General features: G+C 43.8%; 1 protein-coding gene across 1 annotated transcript; it reads right to left on the minus strand.

Annotated features, from left to right (window-relative positions):
- Positions 1 to 1,370: 1,370 nt before the first annotated feature.
- On the minus strand, positions 1,371 to 15,977 carry hivep2b (HIVEP zinc finger 2b). Its single transcript, XM_020501583.2, has 7 exons — positions 15,770 to 15,977; positions 7,164 to 11,281; positions 6,761 to 6,936; positions 6,138 to 6,313; positions 5,831 to 5,929; positions 4,817 to 5,688; positions 1,371 to 4,432 (listed from the first exon to the last, which is right to left on the minus strand). The coding sequence occupies exons 2-7, from the start codon at positions 11,172 to 11,174 to the stop codon at positions 3,929 to 3,931; spliced, it is 5,838 nt and encodes a 1,945-aa protein (XP_020357172.1). The 5' UTR covers positions 11,175 to 11,281; positions 15,770 to 15,977; the 3' UTR covers positions 1,371 to 3,928.
- Positions 15,978 to 21,047: the final 5,070 nt, after the last annotated feature.

A 21,047-nucleotide genomic window follows, 5' to 3' on the forward strand; every position in this document is an offset into this window, starting at 1 on the left:
TAATTAGCCACAGAGCTTCTGCTTCAATATGTGATGGGTAAAGGATCTGTGATTTAACACAGACTTTAATAAACACGAGAAGCACAGTTCAATAGATATGACATAGTGGAATAAAACACAGACGATACTCTGCAACAGAAAACACACTGAGTAAACAAAACATTAAGAACACCTGCTATTTCCATGACATAGACTGACCAGGTGAATCCAGGTGAAAGCTATGATCCTTTATTGGTGTCACTTGTTAAATCCACTTCAATCAGTGTAGATGAAGGGGAAGAGACAGGTTAAAGAAGGATGTTTAAGCCTTGAGACAACTGAGACATGGATTGAGTATGTGTGCCATTCAGAGGGTGAATGGGGAAGACAAAAAATATTGAAGCCCCTTTCAACGGGGTACGGTAGTATGTGCCAGGTGTACTGGTTCGTGTCAAGAACTGCAACGCTGCTGAGTGTTTCATGCTCAACAGTTTCCCGTGTGTATCGAGAATGGTCCACCACCCAAAGGACATCCAGCCAACTTGACACAACTGTGGGAAGCATTGGAGTCAACATGGACCAGCATCCCTGTGGAACACTTTCGACACCCTGTAGAGTCCATGTCCCCACGAATTGAGGCTGTTCTGAGGACAAAAGGGGGGGGGGTGCAACTTAATATTAGGAAGGTGTTCCTGATGTTTGGTGTACTCAGTGTAGTTCAGTAGCAGGAGAGCTGATACAAACTGATAATCTGCAGTCAAATGAAATCCAACAGAAAGTCATATATATTGGTTGCAAGACTTTGTATTCCCCATCTGTATACACACATAACATAACCCTGTAGCTATATGCTACATACCAGACAGCATGTACATTGAGTGGGTCCAGCGATAGCTACCCCAGACATTCTTGTGAGAGGTAAAGTTGATTATAACACCATGCTTCTAATGTAAACATGTCGAGTTGTGTGTTTCAAATCAGTCCACTAACTCATGCCTCAACGGTGAACCTGTAAATGTCAAAATGTCAATTTGCCAACATTCCTGTTAACTTCCATATTGGAAATGCAGCCATTATTTTATTTTTTTTACCTCTGAAAAGATAATCTTAGTCGTTTATCTCTGTACCTACAATTCACATAAAAAGTCATGTGAATTCAACACTGAAAAAAATGGTTTAAAATTGGACGTAAAGGAAATGTGAATTTCAAGGTACATCGGTACAGGTCGTTACAAACTACTCAACCCACCCCATCTTCTTTACCAACATTTTTTAAGTCAAATGAATTCACACTTGAAATGAAAGAGGAGTTAAACTTATGTGCCCTGTACGTGCACACAGATAACAATCACTTCATAGTAGTGGAATGTCTGAAGTGACACTAGAACACATGATTGTTTTTTTTTTATTTCTCCTTAATAACCATCTCAGTCAGATATAAAAGATAGGATGAAAGTGCTTATTTAAATTCATAAAAGATTAAAAGGCCAGAATAACGAACAACGATTGCTTAAAGCCATAAGTTATAATGCAATGACATGACTTCATAAGCATCTCATAAGCTATCACACAAGCCTCTCACAAGCATCTCATAAGCATGGGTCAGTGAGACACACTGTTGCATAAGTGGAGATCATATACAGCATATAAATAGTAGACAAATATTTACCATCCTCAATAAAAGCATACGTTTCTAATATATAAAGACATCTTACAGTAACCGTGTGCACTTCTCTATTTGTGCAATAGCAAAAACTCATGCGATTGTTCAAAAAGCTAAAACCACAACATTGAGAATCTGCAACATAACCAATATTTCAAATAGATATATTTTACATAAAATGTAGCTAGAAAAACAGCAAATTTAATTCCACAAAGTAAAAGCTCTTTTTTTTGTGCAATTTCTTTGTTGATAATAACACTGTCACGTCAGACAATTCTGATTCAAAGTTCCTCAAACATGATATTCACTTTTTCTTTGCTTTAATACGATTATTTAAAACATATGTAGAAAGCAAAGAAAAGGCACAGATCTTTGCTTTTCAATCAAAAGCACCAAACTGGACAAAAAGCAAGTCTACACTAAATTTGGTCAGATTCAGTTTTCAAATACTTTCATATTTTTAGATACTTTCCCCGTTATATCCTTTCCAATTTCTCTCCAAGAATCAAATTCTTAACTAATCACTCGATATGAATACAATTTAAACAACAAGCCTATTTTGAAAATAGTACACATATGCATTTATATGAATAAATATGTTAAGAGTGTGTTATGGGGTATAATAAATATAAATGATTCTGTTTGTGTGCAAGTGTATGCAAGCATAATTAACGTAGAAGCATTCTCTTTAAATCCCATATATTGCACCTGTGTCCACTACTTCAACCGTACTCTTGCTTATCCTTTGCCGCGAGGAACTCCACTGACCTAAAAGTTCAAATAAAATTCATAGAGAGTATAAAGTCTCTGTTTTTAAAGGTTTGTTTTCCTCTCAGATATAGATCATAGTGAGGGGAGGGGAATGTTAAGACACATGACCGTTGCATTACTAACATGAAGAAACCTGAAGGAACTGAAACTGAGACAAGAATCCCCCAACACCCAACCAATGGGGTCTGTCTGTCTGTCAGCCTTTCTAGCTGTCTGTCTGTCTGTCTGTCTGTCTGTCTGTCTGTCTGTCTGTCTGTCTGTCTGTCAGCCTGTCTGTCAGCCTGTCTGTCAGCCTGTCTGTCAGCCTGTCTGTCTGTCAGCCTGTCAGCCTGTCAGCCTGTCAGCCTGTCTGTCTGTCTGTCTGTCTGCCTGCCTGTCTGTCTGTCTGTCTGTCTGCCTAGCTGTATGTCTGTCTGTCTAGCTGTATGTCTGTCTAGCTGTATGTCTGTCTGTCTGTCTAGCTGTATGTCTGTCTGTCTAGCTGTATGTCTGTCTGTCTAGCTGTATGTCTATATGTCAGCCTTTCTATCTGTCTGTCTGTCTGTCTGTCTGTCTGTCTGTCTGTCTGTCTGTCTGTCTGTCTGTCTGTCTGTCTGTCTGTCTGTCTGTCTGTCTGTCTGTCTGTCTGTCAGCCTGTCAGCCTGTCTGTCTGTCTGTCTGTCAGCCTGTCAGCCTGTCAGCCTGTCTGTCTGTCTGTCTGTCTGCCTGCCTGTCTGTCTGTCTGCCTAGCTGTATGTCTGTCTGTCTAGCTGTATGTCTGTCTAGCTGTATGTCTGTCTGTCTGTCTAGCTGTATGTCTGTCTGTCTAGCTGTATGTCTGTCTGTCTAGCTGTATGTCTATATGTCTGTCTGTCTAGCTGTATGTCTGTCTGTCTAGCTGTATGTCTATATGTCTGTCTGTCTAGCTGTCTGTCTGTCTGTCTGTCTGTCTGTCTGTCTGTCTGTCTGTCTGTCTGTCTGTCTGTCTGTCTGTCTGTCTGCCTGTCTGCTTGTCTGCCTGCCTGCCTGTCTGTCTGTCTGCCTGTCTGTCTGTCTGTCTGTCTGTCTGTCTGTCTGTCTGTCTGTCTGTCTGTCTGTCTGTCTGTCTGTCTGTCTGTCTGTCTGTCTGTCTGTCTGTCTGCCTGCCTGCCTGTCTGTCTGTCTGTCTGTCTGTCTGTCTGTCTGTCTGTCTGTCTGCCTGTCTAGTGGAATGAGGTTGAGAGGAACTGTGGACATAGCCTGGTTCCATATCTATTTGTGCTGTCTTGCCAACTCATATGTGACCAGAGAAGTTGGCGTGACCATAGCAGTTGTCAAGACATCGCTAATTGATCTAGAACCATGCTAGCTGAGGACTGGACGTTGGATGGGGGGGCTCAGCTGCTCCTGGAGGAAGGACCAAAGAACGTCCCATATGAGGAAAGGCCCAAATGGTACACTATTCCTTATATAGTGCATTACTTGTGACGAGAGCCCTCTGGTCAACAGTAGTGCTTTATATAGGGAATAGGGTGCTATTTGGGATGCAACCCCAGTCTATAGATGCTCTTCAGAGGTGATCCTGAGGGAGGCAATGGCCTTGGTGCAGGTCTGAAGAACCTCTTCCTGCTTAGGGTTCCTGACCATGAGGACAGAGACAGGGGGGTTCTCCTCCTCAGAGTCCCGGGGTGTCTGGAGGGGGGACACCCTCTCCCTCTCCATCCCGGTCTCCCTCTTCATCTCCCTCTCCATCCCCCTCTCCCTCCCCTGCTGCTGGGCTCCTGAGTCCTCTGCACCGAGGGCTGCCAGACGAACAGATCCCTCCTTAGTGCTGTCCTGGTGGAGCTCAGTCTTTTGAGGGGATAGGGCTGACAGATGGGTCCGGTCAGAGCTGCAGGAGGGCAGAGAGCGCAGTACCTGGATCCCTCCGATAGGCACCATGGGTAGGAGAGTCCCAGCCTGCTGCTGAGAGTGTAGGGGGAGGTGGCTGAAGAGGTTCTGACGGGGACAACTGGAGCAGGCGGACCCAGGCAGGCAGGGAGGCACGCTTCTCCTCTGATCCTAAACACAACAAGTTATAGTGACAATCAGAAGACACGTATCTACAGTTTCTTTCTAAAAAAAACAAGTTTGAAATGACAATCAAGAAAAAAATTCATGGACACCATTGGTGAAAAAAAAAACATTAATTAATAAAGGTTTAACATCAAGAACACTGAGTTGAAATGAAGTCGGTTGAAATGAAGTCGGTTGAAATGAAGTCAGTTGAAATGAAGTCAGTTGAAATGAAGTCAGTTGAAATGAAGTCAGTTGAAATGAAGTCAGTTGAAATGAAGTCAGTTGAAATGAAGTCAGTGCAGCTAGTTTTGATGGACAAGCATATACCAGTCAATCTAAACATATACTAGTCAATGAAAACATACTGTAAACAACTATCTTACATACCATATCCATTTCAATGGTTTCTCCCTGCTGGGCCAGTTCAGCCTTGGCTTGCTGCCTGGTTTTATCCCCAGAGTCTCTATGTTGTGAGCCCCCTCTACGTGGAGACACAGCCCTGAGCACCACCCTCTGTCTCCTCCCAGCCAGGTCCACTCCACCTGGGGACAGGGGCCTCTCCATACAGGCCGGGAAGAGGTGCTGGATGGGGGTGAGGTTGGGGGAGCTGGGCCTCAGCGGGGAGGTGTCCCATCGAGGTGAGGAGCGTCCCCGGGGGGAGAGGTCTCTCCGGGTTGAGGGGTAGCCGAGGCAGGAGTTAGGCGGTTCCCTCAGAGGGGACTCCCAGCCGGGGGACAGCAGACAGGTGGGGTACGGGTCAAAGAACAGACAGCCCTGGTCAGGAGACAGCATGGCCAGGCTACAGTCTTCCTTGTCCAGGCTGGAGGCCAAGACAGTCCTCCGGTCTGGCCCTGTCCTCCTGACAGTGGAGGCGGAATGGGGATGGGGATGGGGGTGGACATCGATGCCCGACAGGGTGGAGGAGGGGTGGGGGTGGATATCGACGCTAGGCAGGGTGTAGGTTGAGAGGCAGCTGGGGAGGGGATGGAAGGAACTGAGGGGACAGCCATGGACGTCTGACGACACACCCTGGATGACAGCGGCAGCTGTGACCGACAGAGAGGCTACGCCACAGGGCTGAGGGCTGGTGCTCCGGGAAAGGATCTTGGGAGTAGAGTCACCGTCGTAGTCCTCCTCGTCCTCATCATCTTCGTCGATATCGTCGATCTCTTCATCCATGCCATCGGAGTCGTCTGCATCTGAGAACTGGTGTTTGGCTGTGCTCAAGACCCCGGTCTTCAAGTCTTGCTGGATGTCATCTGCATTGTTTGAAAGAACAACAAGTAAAGACAAAGGATACATCACTTGTTTCTGTCATTCTTTCTGTGGTACAGTTACCATGGGTTACACAATCAGTTTTAAATATCTGAATAACTCCCTGGTCATTGGTCAATATCTTACCAGATTCCAGTGTCTCTGTATCATCCACTGTGACTGACACACCAAGCTCAAGACACTTCTTCATGTGAGCCTTTGACTTCATATGCTTGGTCAGGTTTCCTGTGAGTCAAACATGTTAAAGATTCATTTAGCTGATTATCATTATCATTCAATTGTACTTTTTGTTTTGGGGGGGGGTGGATAAATGTTACTGTTGTCATCAATGCAATCATCATTCAATTGATTTGATCAATCCCTTTTTAAAATCAGCAGTCGTCACAAAGTTAATCTCTCGTCTCATTCGTCTGAAAGAAGAAGGGAATCCCACCTTTAGTTTTGAAAGCGAAGTTGCAGACCCTGCAGACGTAGGGCCGGACGTCAGTGTGGGTGCGTATGTGTTTCTTCAGCATGCTAGGTTTCTTACAACGGATGCCACACTCCTCACAGATATACTTCCCCCGGCCTCGGCCCCTCACATACACATAGTCCTCATTGGACTTGAACCTGAGGGGAGGAAAACCATCCTTAATTCGATGTTCTATATCAGGGTGGTTTCAAACTCATTCCACGGAGGGCCGAGTGTATGCTGGTTTTTGTCGTTTCCTTTCAATTTGATTAGTTAGGAACTCCCATCACCTGGTTGTCTTGATCAATCAAGTACAAAGGAGGAGCAAAAACCTGCAGACACTTGGCCCTCCATGGAATGATGTGTTTTATATTATAAGTAGCTATAGACATGCAAGGTAAGTGAAAACAGCTATTCAATCTAATTCCAGGGATCTCTTTTAAAGAGGTCTTCTGATTTCAATGGGACTACCAGGTTAAATAAAGTTTAAAAATATATTTGTACCACCAGGCATAACCCCTTTATAAAACATGTACACATTACAAACTAACATTAAAAGTAATATTATAGCGCTTATTGATTGATGTGATATTATCATAACGGACCCTCCTTCAAATATTTTGATCCGGGTTGGTGTTGGTGTTGGCACTGCTGTTTGTTTCGAGGAGACCTCCCTCTCTTTCCAGTCCTCCTTCCCTGCTTTTACCCTGCAGCTGGCATCCTTCACTTTCCTTCCATAGGAGCTCCCTTCCAGATCTTTGAGCTCCGGTTTGCTCTGTAGCTAAATGAGACAGATAAATAAACATTGATATAAAGAATAAATAAAAACAATTCTGTGAAACATTAAACATTCCGTGAACATGCAGTTTAGGTATAGAAGAAAAAGTATAATGTGGTTACAATTAGATTATGTATTTATAATGTAACTTGATTCCAGGATTGGAAACATTCAATATAGACGTTTATGGAATAATGAATAATGAAATAATGAACGATCAATGCTCTCACCAGCCCGAGCCTCTGCCTCCATAAGAGTGAGGAGGAGACCAGCTTCCCAGTCCCATGTTGGTACATGGCAGCCATGGTGTACACCCATGTGTTAGTCGTCTGTTTGGAGCGGAGCAGAGCCAAGGTGGCACTGGTGTTGAGGTTAGGAGGGTTGGGGTTATGGGAACCGATGCACCACGTAGCGTACACAGAGGACAGGGGAGAGCTGCTGTGAGTGCTGTTTGGCTTGGTGTAGTTCAGATAGCACCAACTCACAGCTGTCATTGTGCGGAGACTTGGAAATTGAGATATCCGTTTGGTGTTTTCCCCGTCAGAGATGAGGATGCCCTGACCTTTGACTAGCTGCACCAGCACCTCCATCTGTGCCTTGCTGTCCATGCCAGACTCATTGAAATCCTTTAGAGAAAGCAGAGCATGTGGATGTAGGCTTGCTTCTGTTGGGGAGTTATCCATAGGGGAATCAGGACTTTCTGACCCTTGTTGCTGAGGTGAGATGAAGCTTCCACTTGCTGGCTCGTTATGAGAATGAAGCGATGATGAGGCAGACAAAGAGGATTTTGAAGGAAAGCCTGACAGTGATGCTCCTTGGTTGGTGTCACTTTGAAACTCTGACTTTAAACTGTGCTTGTTCTCTTCAGTCACATTATAATTCCCTAATTCCACAGCACCCAACTCCTCCACTATCTCACCGTACATTTTCTCCTCTTTGACGCGTTTCTGCTGTTTGACCTCCATGAATAGGTCCAAGCTGCTGGCCGGAGACAACATGCGCTTGTTGGACCCACCACTGGATCCACAGTTGGTGGTGGAGATCGTCCTGGAGGTCAGGGAGAGAGGGATGCCTGTCTTCAGCTTAGCTGGGGGCAGATCTAGAACGTGAACCTGGACTGGGCTGGTCAACAGTCCTCGAGGATGTCCTAATAAGAGATTAGATGTATCCAAATTCGTGGCTAAATTTGCGAAGTGAGAAGTGAGTAAAGAGGTTTTGGTGGAGTTAACGCTTTCGAACGGATCATCTACAATTTGGGACACAGTGGTGTATGTGATGCTACCATAGGATGGCACTTGAGTCTGGATTCTAACAGGAACTAGGAGACCAGAGTGTGACGGCTGAGGGGAGAACATTGGCAGACACTGAGAGTGCAGAGCGGTGGATGAGAACGACAGGGCACTGCTGAGGTACTGAGGAAGAATATTTAGCGGAAGGACTGGATGTGCAAATTCAAGGTTAACATTCAAGGACTCCTGTCTTACCAAGTTACCCCGTCTGGGCTCCGAGTAGCTGGCGCTGAGTTCCGAATGTCTAACTTTGGCCGTTGGAGAGAGACTGCCGTAGTCAAACGATACGCTGCGGACCTCTGGGAGCTCTCTGCACTGGGAGTGGCACGGTGCCTGTTCTGAAGAGGTACGTCTCATTTCATGTTGTTGACGTTGGTTCAGGACAGAGAGGGAGTAGCCGCTTCCTGGCACCGCTAAGAACTCCAATGCTTTGCCAAACTCATCCTGTCTAGCCGCCGGGGAAGCTGGCTTGGGGATAACCTCTCTCTCTTTCTCCTCTCGGTCAAACGAGAAGCTGGAGCAGTAGGATAGGTTGCTGTCTTGACTGGGGCTCCGGGAGAGGCTCGTACAAGCCGACTCGAAGCTAGACTCGCCAGAGGAGTGCTCCAAGTCAGCTAAGCGCAGTCTCTTCTTCTTTGGAGGGAGTTTCTCTGGGGGGAACTGAGACAGGGTTTCACTCCTCTGAGGCCATTGGAACTCCTCTATATGTCTATCGGGCTCCTTCGCCTTCACCTGTTTCACCTCCGCTGCTTTCTCTTTCTCTGGACTGTCTGGTTCTACAGTCACCCTGATCTCTGGGACCGGTATGTTGGACTGACGGACTAGCTTAGGTGTCATTTGATACGACTTATCTAATAATCTACTGTCACTCAACTGGTGTGCAAAGATCTCAGTCCTTTTGTGCATCTCTCTAGTTTCGCTTTGCTCCACCACGTCCATTGAGGACGGCTTATCCCGTCTCTGGTAGTTGTAAGAATCTGACTGTTCAGAGAGAGACCTGGTAAGGGAGTTCGTGTGTTGAATCACAGAGATGACGTTACCTAAAGATCTTCTCTCTTCTCTCTCTCTCTTTTCCCACATTTCCCTTTCCAGTCTATCACGTTGTGTTCTATCCTGTGTGTGAACGCTTTGGGCATGTCCTTTCACTGAGGATGTAGTGGTTAGAGCACCTTGAGAGGTTTGCTTTGAATCATAGTCCCTCATCTCTTCAGAGTGGTCATAGTCTGTGTGATACTGGCCTCCTACATCCTCCTCCTCCGCAACACAGTTTTCCTTCCGCCGTTTCCTCGTCGCATATTCCATGGCTTGCTTTTGTTGGATGATGAAACTGTCCATCTCCACTCCAAGGTTGGAAATATCAGAGATGTTTCCGTAGTGGTCAGGAGGTCCATCGTGTACAGAGTGTTCAAAGGCAGCCTGTCTCGTAAGTCTCCTAATGCCTCCAGGGGACGCCCTTTCATCAAAGGAGTGGCTGCCTCGCAGGCCTTGTGACATGTCCTGACATGCCACCGAGGACGTGGGCATCGAGTTGCTCCGGACCAGCTGTCCAGAATCAGAGAGCTCTAGTTGAGCCTCCTTAATGTCCTCCCTTGTAAATGAATGTGTGTTTATTCTGATCGATTCAACCATTGATTCCTTTTCTTGTGTGAATACGCGGGAAACACCTCGCTCCGATGTCTTACGATCACTCATTAAGTCTGTCCTGCAAGTCACAACAGTTATGGCCTGTTGTTTCGGGTTCGGCTTGTAACACTTTCCAAACATTATCTCTTGATAGGACTTGGCGTTTGTGTTGGGAGGACCACCTGTTTGGTGTTCAGCACTCTCAGAGCGTGAGAAGTAGCCTGAGTCTGTGCTGCCTTTGCTTCCCTGGCTAGGCAGGGAGAGAGATGTGTCAGTGTCACTGCTCCTTTTCTCTGAGAGCCGGAGTGCCAGCCTCTGCTTGATGGCGCTGGATTGGATTGCATGGCTGACCTGAGAAACAGCTGGAGCAGCATTGATCTCCAAGAGCCTGGGTGAACCGTCCTCAGATAATGTTGATGCTAATGTAACTCCCTGTTTCTGGGCAATGAGATTCAGTACTTTAACAGCAGTGGTGCTATCTGGTTCCTCCACTGAAACAGTGTCCAAGAGCGATGAATCGTCTTCGTCCGTGTCCGAGCTCTGCTCAGCATCAGAGTAGAACTCTCCTTCTCCTTCTAAAGATCCCCGGTCCTCCATGTTGGCATTGTAAGAACCCAGTTCTGAAAATGGCACTGTCCCAGCTTTGACCGAGTGAGCATGAGATTTTCTGTGTTTGTATAAATTGCTCTTGGTTTTGAAGGAGAAACCACAGGGCACGCAGGGGTAGGGTCTCTCCCCAGTATGTGAGCGAATATGCTTCTTAAGTACGCTGGGTTTGGCACATGCCCTCCCACAATAATCACAAACATACTTCCCAGGTCTCTGTTGCTGCTTCTGCTCCATCTTACTACACACCTCCTTGGATAGTTCCTCTATTCCTGACTGGGAACAGTGTTGGAGAGACACGGGTAAACTGGGGGAGCTCCTCTGAGGAGAGGGCCCTCCACAGCTGACAAGTGGCAGTGCAGAAAGCAAGTGATCTGCTGTTTTCTGTCTAGCAAAAGGAACTGTCTGTCTCTCCTGTGGTGGATATGAGGTTAATACGTTGTAATGAGGATGACTGCAGGGTTGATCCTGTAATTGGCGTAGTGATTTCCCTTCTAATTGTCTGAGTTTCCCTGAGTCAGACATATCTGTTGAACAATATGTGGTTCTACTCTGGTCGTCCTCTGGTTCTGGGCATAGATGCCACCCCTCCCCTTCCGAATCAGCCGAGGGGGGTATTTTAGTTTGGCCAGTCATAGGTGCTGCTGACTTTCTCTGGGGAACTGTCTTATCCAGAGCCTCTTTAGAGCTTTTCACCTCTGCAGTAGTTTCTAGTGACTCCATGACGATTCCAATGTCACCTTCCTCTTCAGGGTTGATTCCCTACAGATGATAAAGTCTGTTATGTTACTGTAGTAGTAATATTAGCACTGGTTGCAGGAAAGGGTCATCTGAAAAAAAAAACAGAAACAGAATCATTATTTTTTTGTGAAATTACAATACTTCACAATATTACATTACATTACATTACATAGTTCACAGTATTACATTAAGGACACACATGCATTGTCCCTACCAAATACCAGTAGATGCAAAAATAGCACAACTACTTACTTACAAAAATACTGTAGTTAACGTGCAACCCACTTCCTGTTTCTCCCAACAAGAAACATAAAACAGATCATATCACCAATTAGGGACCTTTATAACCTCACAGACAAAAAATCATTTTCCAAAATAGTTCCTCCTTGAACTAAACTTGGTGCATAATGACCAGTGATCACGGCAGGAAATGAAAGAATAACCATGCTCTTTTACTAGACTCTCTCAAATACCTGTACCTCATCTAACCCCTGGCCAGTGCACTACAATGACAGTGTGTATGTTTACCTGGACACTAAACTCATCAAAGACACTGGATATGTGTACTGTTTATTATCTCATCCTATACCTCAGCTCCACATTATGGGACTACCTGTGTTTCTGCTCCATTACACTATGTGTGCACCCCAAATGGCACACTATCCCCTATATAGTGCACTACCCATAGGGCTCTGGTCAAAAGTAGTGCACTATAAAGGGAATAGGGTGCCATTTTGGATGTAGCCTATAGCTCCATAGCAGAGTATGTAATCTTGTGCTAAATCTCAGCTCTACACCTTGGGGCAGGGTATGTAATCTTGTTCTATACCGTGGACCAGGGTATGTAATCTTGTTCTATACCGTGGACCAGGGTATGTAATCTTGTTCTGTACCGTGGACCAGGGTATGTAATCTTGTTCTGTACCGTGGACCAGGGTATGTAATCTTGTTCTGTACCGTGGACCAGGGTATATAATCTTGTTCTATACCGTGGACCAGGGTATGTAATCTTGTTCTGTACCGTGGACCAGGGTATTTAATCTTGTTCTGTACCGTGGACCAGGGTATGTAATCTTGTTCTATACCTCAGCTCTAGATCATGGACCAGGGTATGTAATCTTGTTCTATACGTCAGCTCTACATCGTGGGGCTTCATGGTATGCTGGGTCTCAGAGGGAACATCATTCTCATCTTCTCAGTATCAAAGGCTGTGTGCTCTTTAACGAGGTTATGTAAGATTATCTGGTTCAAACCCTCTGAGCTACTCTTAATTAGGACAGCCTATGAGCTACGTTTTCTCTTTCTGTTCCACTCTACTGCTCTCTCTTTCTGTTCCACCCTACTGCTCTCTCTTTCTGTTCCACTCTACTGCTCTCTCTTTCTGTTCAACCCTACTGCTCTCTTTCTGTTCAACCCTACTGCTCTCTCTTTCTGTTCCACCCTACTGCTCTCTCTTTCTGTTCAACCCTACTGCTCTCTATTTCTGTTCAAACCTACTGCTCTCTCTTTCTGTTCCACCCTACTGCTCCCTCTCTGTTCCACCCTACTGCTCTCTCTTTCTGTTCCACCCTACTGCTGCTCTCTCTTCTGTTCCAACCTACTGCTCTCTCTTCTGTTGCACCCTACTGCTCTCTCTTCTGTTGCACCCTACTGCTCTCTCTTCTGTTCCACCCTAATGCTCTCTCTTTCTGTTCCACCCTACTGCTCTCTCTTTCTGTTCAACCCTACTGCTCTCTCTTTCTGTTCAACCCTACTGCTCTCTCTTTCTGTTCCACCCTACTGCTCTCTCGTTCTGTTCCACCCTACTGCTCTCTCTTTCTGTTCAACCCTACTGCTCTCTCTTTCTGTTCAACCCTACTGCTCTCTCTTTCTGTTCCACTCTACTGCTCTCTCTTCTGTTCCACCCTACTGCTCTCTCTTTCTGTTCAACCCTACTGCTCTCTCTTTCTGTTCCACTCTACTGCTCTCTCTTTCTGTTCCACCCTACTGCTCTCTCTTTCTGTTCCACCCTACTGCTCTCTCTTTCTGTTCCACTCTACTGCTCTCTCTTTCTGTTCCACTCTACTGCTCTCTTTCTGTTCCACCCTACTGCTCTCTCTTTCTGTTCCACCCTACTGCTCTCTCTTTCTGTTCAACCCTACTGCTCTCTCTTTCTGTTCAACCCTACTGCTCTCTCTTTCTGTTCCACCCTACTGCTCTCTCTTTCTGTTCCACCCTACTGCTCTCTCTTTGTGTTCCACTCTACTGCTCTCTCTTTCTGTTCAACCATACTGCTCTCTCTTTCTGTTCAACCATACTGCGCTCTCTTTCTGTTCCACTCTACTGCCCTGTCTTTCTGTTCCACTCTACTGCTCTCTTTCTGTTCAACCCTACTGCTCTCTCTTTCACTATTTGTTACAACCAGGGATTTATCTCTTTGTTAGACTGTTACATCCTACTGCTCCTTCTCTCTTTGTTACAAACACACACACACACACACATCATACACATTTGTCAAACAGACCGGAGAGATGATACAAATCCAAGGTGACTCTTAAGATGCAGAGATAAAATACATTAAATCAAAGAGGCTACGCTTCTACTGCAAGAATGTCCAAATAATATTTAAATGGGAAGTACTTTGTCCTCCCACTTGACACAGGGCTAAACACTACAGCTATCTGATAGGGTTTGTATTCCTCTCCTAGACAGACAGACCAAAGAGGAGAATACAGTATATACTGTATACTGTAAAAGGTGACTTCTTGATACATTCTACAAGGGCAGAGGTGACAACATTGTGAGCCTTGAGCGGGAGGGGACAGGGGATCTCTCTCTCCTCAAGGTCATTCTGACCTCATAGCTAGGTATGTTTCCATCCTAAAGCAATACGAGGAGGGAACTACGAGTGCAGGGTGTCAGGGAGATAAGCCTGCCTCACTGAAACAATACATACCTCTCTTCTGAACTACACTACAGATATAGAGAGGGAAGGACACAGCCTGTACTGTATGCAGGCTACACTTCCCAACCTCTGCTAAGTCATATTTACTAGTTCCTTCAGCAGATATAGAATACACTTCCCAACCTCTGCTAAGTCATATTTACTAGTTCCTTCAGCAGACATAGACTACACTTACCAGCCTCTGCTAAGTCATATTTACTAGTTCCTTCAGCAGATATAGACTACACTTCCCAACCTCTGCTAAGTCATATTTACTAGTTCCTTCAGCAGATATAGACTACACTTCCCAACCCCTGCTAAGTCATATTTACTAGTTCCTTCAGCAGATATAGACTACACTTCCCAACCTCTGCTATGTCATATTTACTAGTTCCTTCAGCAGACATAGACTAACTTCCCAACCTCTGCTAAGTCATATTTACTAGTTCCTTCAGCAGATAGACTACACTTCCCAACCTCTGCTCAGTCATATTTACTAGTTCCTTCAGCAGATAGACTACACTTCCCAACCTCTGCTAAGTCATATTTACTAGTTCCTTCAGCAGATATAGACTACACTTCCCAACCTCTGCTCAGTCATTTTTACTAGTTCCTTCAGCAGACATAGACTACACTTCCCAACCTCTGCTAAGTCATATTTACTAGTTCCTTCAGCAGATAGACTACACTTCCCAACCTCTGCTCAGTCATATTTACTAGTTCCTTCAGCAGATATAGACTACACTTCCCAACCTCTGCTAAGTCATATTTAGTAATTCCTTCAGCAGATAGACTACACTTCCCAACCTCTGCTAAGTCATATTTAGTAGTTCCTTCAGCAGATATAGACTACACTTCCCAACCTCTGCTAAGTCATATTTACATGTTCACTCAGCAGATATAGACTACACTTCCCAACAGACCTCTCTTTTAGGAAACTATTAATTTCTTGTGTAGGTAAAGCCAATGGTCGTGTATATACACTAGTATATATAATTCATGGTATATCAAAAAAGTTCACAGGAATATGGCAAGTGAGTACTACTATAGGAGGCAGTTGGGTGGTAAGTCAGTGTGTTTTGGGATGTTTGTGGATTGGCAGTTGGGTGGTAAATCAGTGTGTTTTGGGATGTTTGTGGATTGGCAGTTGGGTGGTAAATCAGTGTGTTTTTGAATGGTTGTGGGTTGGCTATTGGCATGTGAATGTGCTGCTTGCATGTGTGTGATTGAGCATGCACTTGTGCTTGAGTGGTTGAGAGGAGGGGGGTGACTCTTAGAAGGTTTCTTTATATTCAAGATACCGTCTGCGCTCATAAGACATAGTACAGCAACACTGCTGAAGCATGTTGCATGGAGACAATGGGAAGCATACTGTACATAGGTTATGGAAAACGTCATTACAATGCCACTGCATCACGTTCAGCTACACAGAGGAGTCTAACACTAGCCCCTCATCCATACATTTTTATAAGGAAAACACATCGAGTCAGGGACACTGAGGCAGAAAGCCCACGGCATGACAGCATGCACAGAACACAACATGCAGAATTAACACCGATGTAAGATGTTTTCTATCCTACTGTTTTTCAAATAGTCTCTCCACAAGCAGCAGACAGACGGACATGCATATGTCGAAAATAATCCTCAAACAAACCTGACATTAGTATACTCTTCTTGTCCCACATCGCCAGTCACATGTCACATTCCTCATATTGCAAATTACAGCTGTCCATTCTCCACATCCCTGGGCTATAGTAATAGCATAAGCAATTATGATCAGATTTAGTGTATCGTATCAATCAGACGTTGCAGCCGCTGATGCTGGCTGACTGAGCGTGCATTAGGAGATCTATTGATGTGAGCTAGTCACCAGAGAAAATACCCAAGCGTGACGCGGGACCCAGGCACAGAAATAGCAAGGGGCCCAGTGAGGGATTACACAACAGCCCACGGTTTAGGACACTTTCTCCAACACAGCAGACAGATACACAGTCTCGGTGTGGGGGGAAAACACTGTTGTTAATACTCTGCTTTTACCAATGGTTGGCACACAACAGACAGCCACATCTCAGCTAGAGGTTCAAAACACAGCAGACAACTTCAACTTTAGAATAGTAGAATATAATAGAATTTTCAGGACCTCCCGTGTGGTGCGGTGGTCTAAGGCACTGCAGTGCTTGAGGCGTCACTACAGACCCGGGTTTGATCCCAGGCTGTGTCACAACGGGCCGTGACCGGGAGTTCCATAGGGCGGGGAGAGGTTGGCCAGGTGGGCTTTACTTGGCTCATCGTGCTCTAGTGACTCCTTGTGGTGGGCCGGGCACCTGCAGGCTAACTTCAGTAGTCAGTTGAACAGTGTTTCCTCTGACACATTGGTGTGGCTGGCTTCTGGGTTAAGGAGGGCAGGTGTTAAGAAGTGTGGTTTGGCGGGTCATGCTTTGGAGGACGCATGACTTGACCTTTACCTCTCCTGGAGCCTGTCGGGGAGTTGTAATGATGAAACAAGATCGTAATTGAAAAAACGGGTAAAATACAAAAGTAATAGAATATTCAACTACACAGTGTGGGTAGACTGGGTTCTCTATACATCAAAATGGCTTTTAGCAGGTCTGGGATCCCTGATTATACTGGAGTCTGATAACCTGGGATGACCCACATACACTGAGGGACTCGGATGAAACCCGGGTTTGCTATTTGGGGATTTAAACTCTCTCAGTGGGCCAAAACACAGCAGACACTTACTTTGAACACCTCTTGGAGATGGGCAACATGTCACTATGATCACTGACACAGTCTGGTTAGCTTCTAAGTGTTTCTAAGTCAGTGTTTCTAAGTCAGTGTTTCTAAGTCAGTCTCTCTCTCTCTCTCTCTCTCTCTCTCTCTCTCTCTCTCTCTCTCTCTCTCTCTCTCTCTCTCTCTCTCTCTCTCTCTCTCTCTCTCTCTCTCTCTCTCTCTCTCTCTCTCTCTCTCTCTCTCTCTCTCTCTCTCTCTCTCTCTCTCTCTCTCTCTCTCTCTCTCTCTCTCTCTCTCTCTCTCTCTCTCTCTCTCTCTCTCTCTCTCTCTCTCTCTCTCTCTCTCTCTCTCTCTCTCTCTCTCTCTCTCTCTCTCTCTCTCTCTCTCTCTCTCTCTCTCTCTCTCTCTCTCTCTCTCTCTCTCTCTCTCTCTCTCTCTCTCTCTCTCTCTCTCTCTCTCTCTCTCTCTCTCTCTCTCTCTCTCTCTCTCTCTCTCTCTCTCTCTCTCTCTCTCTCTCTCTCTCTCTCTCTCTCTCTCTCTCTCTCTCTCTCTCTCTCTCTCTCTCTCTCTCTCTCTCTCTCTCTCTCTCTCTCTCCTCTCTCTCTCTCTCTCTCTCTCTCTCTCTCTCTCTCTCTCTCTGACCTGACCTGACCTGACCTGACCTGACCTGACCTGACCTGACCTGACCTGACCTGACCTGACCTGACCTGACCTGACCTGGGTTCCCAAAAGCATCGTAGCACTAAGAGCGTCTTTCGTCCATTTAGTTTCAATGGAATTAATATCATCTCATTGCTACAACACTTTGGGAAACCCAACCCAGGTGGTTCAACTGTGTGAATCCAGAAGTCAACCAATGATGTGGTGAACATTTCCCAATTCCAATTATTTATTTTGGCATTTAAAGACTGTTGTATGTTCTCATTTAAAATGAATTTGATCTACTTGTACTACAGTATTCACATCACCAAAGTATTTCTCATCAAAATCATCATGTGTCACTTAATTGTATGGATGCAATGTGCACCTCTGTCATTTGTGTGAATCTTTGCCCTTTTAATACAATACAATTATCACAACTATAAATACCTGACCTGCCTTAACCCTCCTCTTCAGTTTCAGTAGGTGCTATTGGGTGAGAACAACTGGATGCTGCTATGAATAGGAGTCCTTGGTAGGGGGTTTGCACCAGCTATGTACTGCAGTTAAGGACATTTTAGGAGAGGCTTATTTGTAATATAAAACCTACACAGCGCAACAAATGTTTGCTTACTCAGTTTATGTAACAGCTATATGAAAATAAAACACATTGCCTTATTTATATACATTGTAATAAACTTTAAAGCTAGATTCCTTAATTGAAACAATAACAGAGGGACACCCTGCCTCTGTTTTGGTAAAAATCCGAATGGGCCTGGAGAAACGTAAACACAGTCAAATTCATAGACAGAGCTATGGATGCAAGGCATTACCATCAATTATATCAAAATTATAGTCTTAATTAACCATGTTTTGAGGCCATACAGTGTTTGTTTAAATTTTTTACTAACATTGGAGTAAAACAAGCTTATATTTTGGGTTCAGACATGGTATGACAGTTGAACTAAGCTTATATTCTTTCAAAATCATATAAATGTCATTACATTTATAAGTCCATAAATGGATATAGAAATCTAGCTTTAAAATTCTGTCCAGATATGTTTGTGTTTCCCTTCCTCTTAACACAGCCACAAAATCACTTGCTTTCAACAGTCACTTCCTCTTAACGGTAGTCACTTCCTCTTAACATAGTCACTTCCTCTTAACACAGCCCAAAAAACACTTATCCTTAACACAGCCACAAAACCACTTCCTCTTAACAGTAGTCACTTCCTCTTAACGGTAATCACTTCCTCTTAACGGTAGTCACTTCCTCTTAACGGTAGTCACTTCCTCTTAACGGTAGTCACTTCCTCTTAACGGTAGTCACTTCCTCTTAACGGTAGTCACTTCCGCTTAACGGTAGTCACTTCCACTTAACGGTAGTCACTTCCTCTTTACATCTCTACAAAACCACTAACATGTTACCTGCATGTAATGAATCAAAATGCCAACTATCAAGAAGAAAAAGCTCTGATAGATATGGGACTTCTTATTAAGTCTATTACTACTACAGATGTGGATGATAATAATAATATAAAAATACTACTACTAAGAGTAATAATAATAAATAGTACTAATAACAGTAATAACAATAACACATATAGTAACAATACTAGTAATAATAATAACAACAATAACACATACAGTAATAATACTAGTAATAATAATAACAATAATACATACAGTAATAATACTAGTAATAATAATAACAATAATACATACAGTAATAATACTAGTAATAATAATAACAATAATACATACAGTAATAATACTAGTAATAATACTAGTAATAATAATAATAATACATACAGTAATAATACTAGTAATAATAATAATAACAACAACAATAATACATAGTAATAATACCAGTAATAATAATAATAACAACAACAATAATACATAGTAATAATACCAGTAATAATACTAGTAATAATACTGCTAATAATAATAATAATACATACAGTAGTAATACTAGTAATAATAATAATAACGACAACAATAATACAAAGTAATAATACTAGTAATAATAATAATAACAACAACAATAATACATCGTAATAATACTAGTAATAATAATAATAATAACAACAATAAATCATAGTAATAATACTAGTAATAATAACAACATAATTATGGTAATAATACTTTTAATAATAATACTTGCAATAACAAAAAATATAATAATAATAAATATAGTAATAATACATACAGTAACAATACTAGCAATAATTTATTTATTTATTTTATTTTACCTTTATTTAACCAGGTAGGCAAGTTGAGAACAAGTTCTCATTTACAATTGCGACCTGGCCAAGATAAAGCAAAGCAGTTCGACAGATAAAACGACACAGAGTTACACATGGAGTAAAAACAAACATACAGTCAATAATGCAGTATAAACAAGTCTATATACAATGTGAGCAAATGAGGTGAGAAGGGAGGTAAAGGCAAAAAAGGCCATGATGGCAAAGTAAGTACAATATAGCAAGTAAAATACTGGAATGGTAGTTTTGCAATGGAAGAATGTGAAAAGTAGAAATAAAAAATAATGGGGTGCAAAGGAGCAAAATAAATAAATAAATAAAAATTAAATACAGTTGGGAAAGAGGTAGTTGTTTGGGCTAAATTATAGGTGGGCTATGTACAGGTGCAGTAATCTGTGAGCTGCTCTGACAGTTGGTGCTTAAAGCTAGTGAGGGAGATAAGTGTTTCCAGTTTCAGAGATTTTTGTAGTTCGTTCCAGTCATTGGCAGCAGAGAACTGGAAGGAGAGGCGGCCAAAGAAAGAATTGGTTTTGGGGGTGACTAGAGAGATATACCTGCTGGAGCGTGTGCTACAGGTGGGAGATGCTATGGTGACCAGCGAGCTGAGATAAGGGGGGACTTTACCTAGCAGGGTCTTGTAGATGACATGGAGCCAGTGGGTTTGGCGACGAGTATGAAGCGAGGGCCAGCCAACGAGAGCGTACATGTTCGCAATGGTGGGTAGTATATGGGGCTTTGGTGATAAAACGGATTGCACTGTGATAGACTGCATCCAATTTGTTGAGTAGGGTATTGGAGGCTATTTTGTAAATGACATCGCCAAAGTCGAGGATTGGTAGGATGGTCAGTTTTACAAGGGTATGTTTGGCAGCATGAGTGAAGGATGCTTTGTTGCGAAATAGGAAGCCAATTCTAGATTTAACTTTGGATTGGAGATGTTTGATATGGGTCTGGAAGGAGAGTTTACAGTCTAACCAGACACCTAAGTATTTGTAGTTGTCCACGTATTCTAAGTCAGAGCCGTCCAGAGTAGTGATGTTGGACAGGCGGGTAGGTGCAGGTAGCGATCGGTTGAAGAGCATGCATTTAGTTTTACTTGTATTTAAGAGCAATTGGAGGCCACGGAAGGAGAGTTGTATGGCATTGAAGCTTGCCTGGAGGGTTGTTAACACAGTGTCCAAAGAAGGGCCGGAAGTATACAGAATGGTGTCGTCTGCGTAGAGGTGGATCAGGGACTCACCAGCAGCAAGAGCGACCTCATTGATGTATACAGAGAAGAGAGTCGGTCCAAGA

The sequence above is a fragment of the Oncorhynchus kisutch genome, linkage group LG14 (assembly GCF_002021735.2).
Source record: "Oncorhynchus kisutch isolate 150728-3 linkage group LG14, Okis_V2, whole genome shotgun sequence".
Classification (NCBI taxonomy): domain Eukaryota; kingdom Metazoa; phylum Chordata; class Actinopteri; order Salmoniformes; family Salmonidae; genus Oncorhynchus; species Oncorhynchus kisutch.

Excerpts from the sequence above, each read along its gene's own strand:
- hivep2b (XM_020501583.2), bottom strand. The coding sequence starts at position 11,174 with ATGGAGTCACTAGAAACTACTGCAGAGGTGAAAAGCTCTAAAGAGGCT. Across the intron at positions 5,689-5,830 it reads TACAGAGACACTGGAATCTG|ATGACATCCAGCAAGACTTG; the intron begins GTAAGATATTGA and ends CAAACAATGCAG. Across the intron at positions 4,433-4,816 it reads AAACCATTGAAATGGATATG|GATCAGAGGAGAAGCGTGCC; the intron begins GTATGTAAGATA and ends TGTTGTGTTTAG.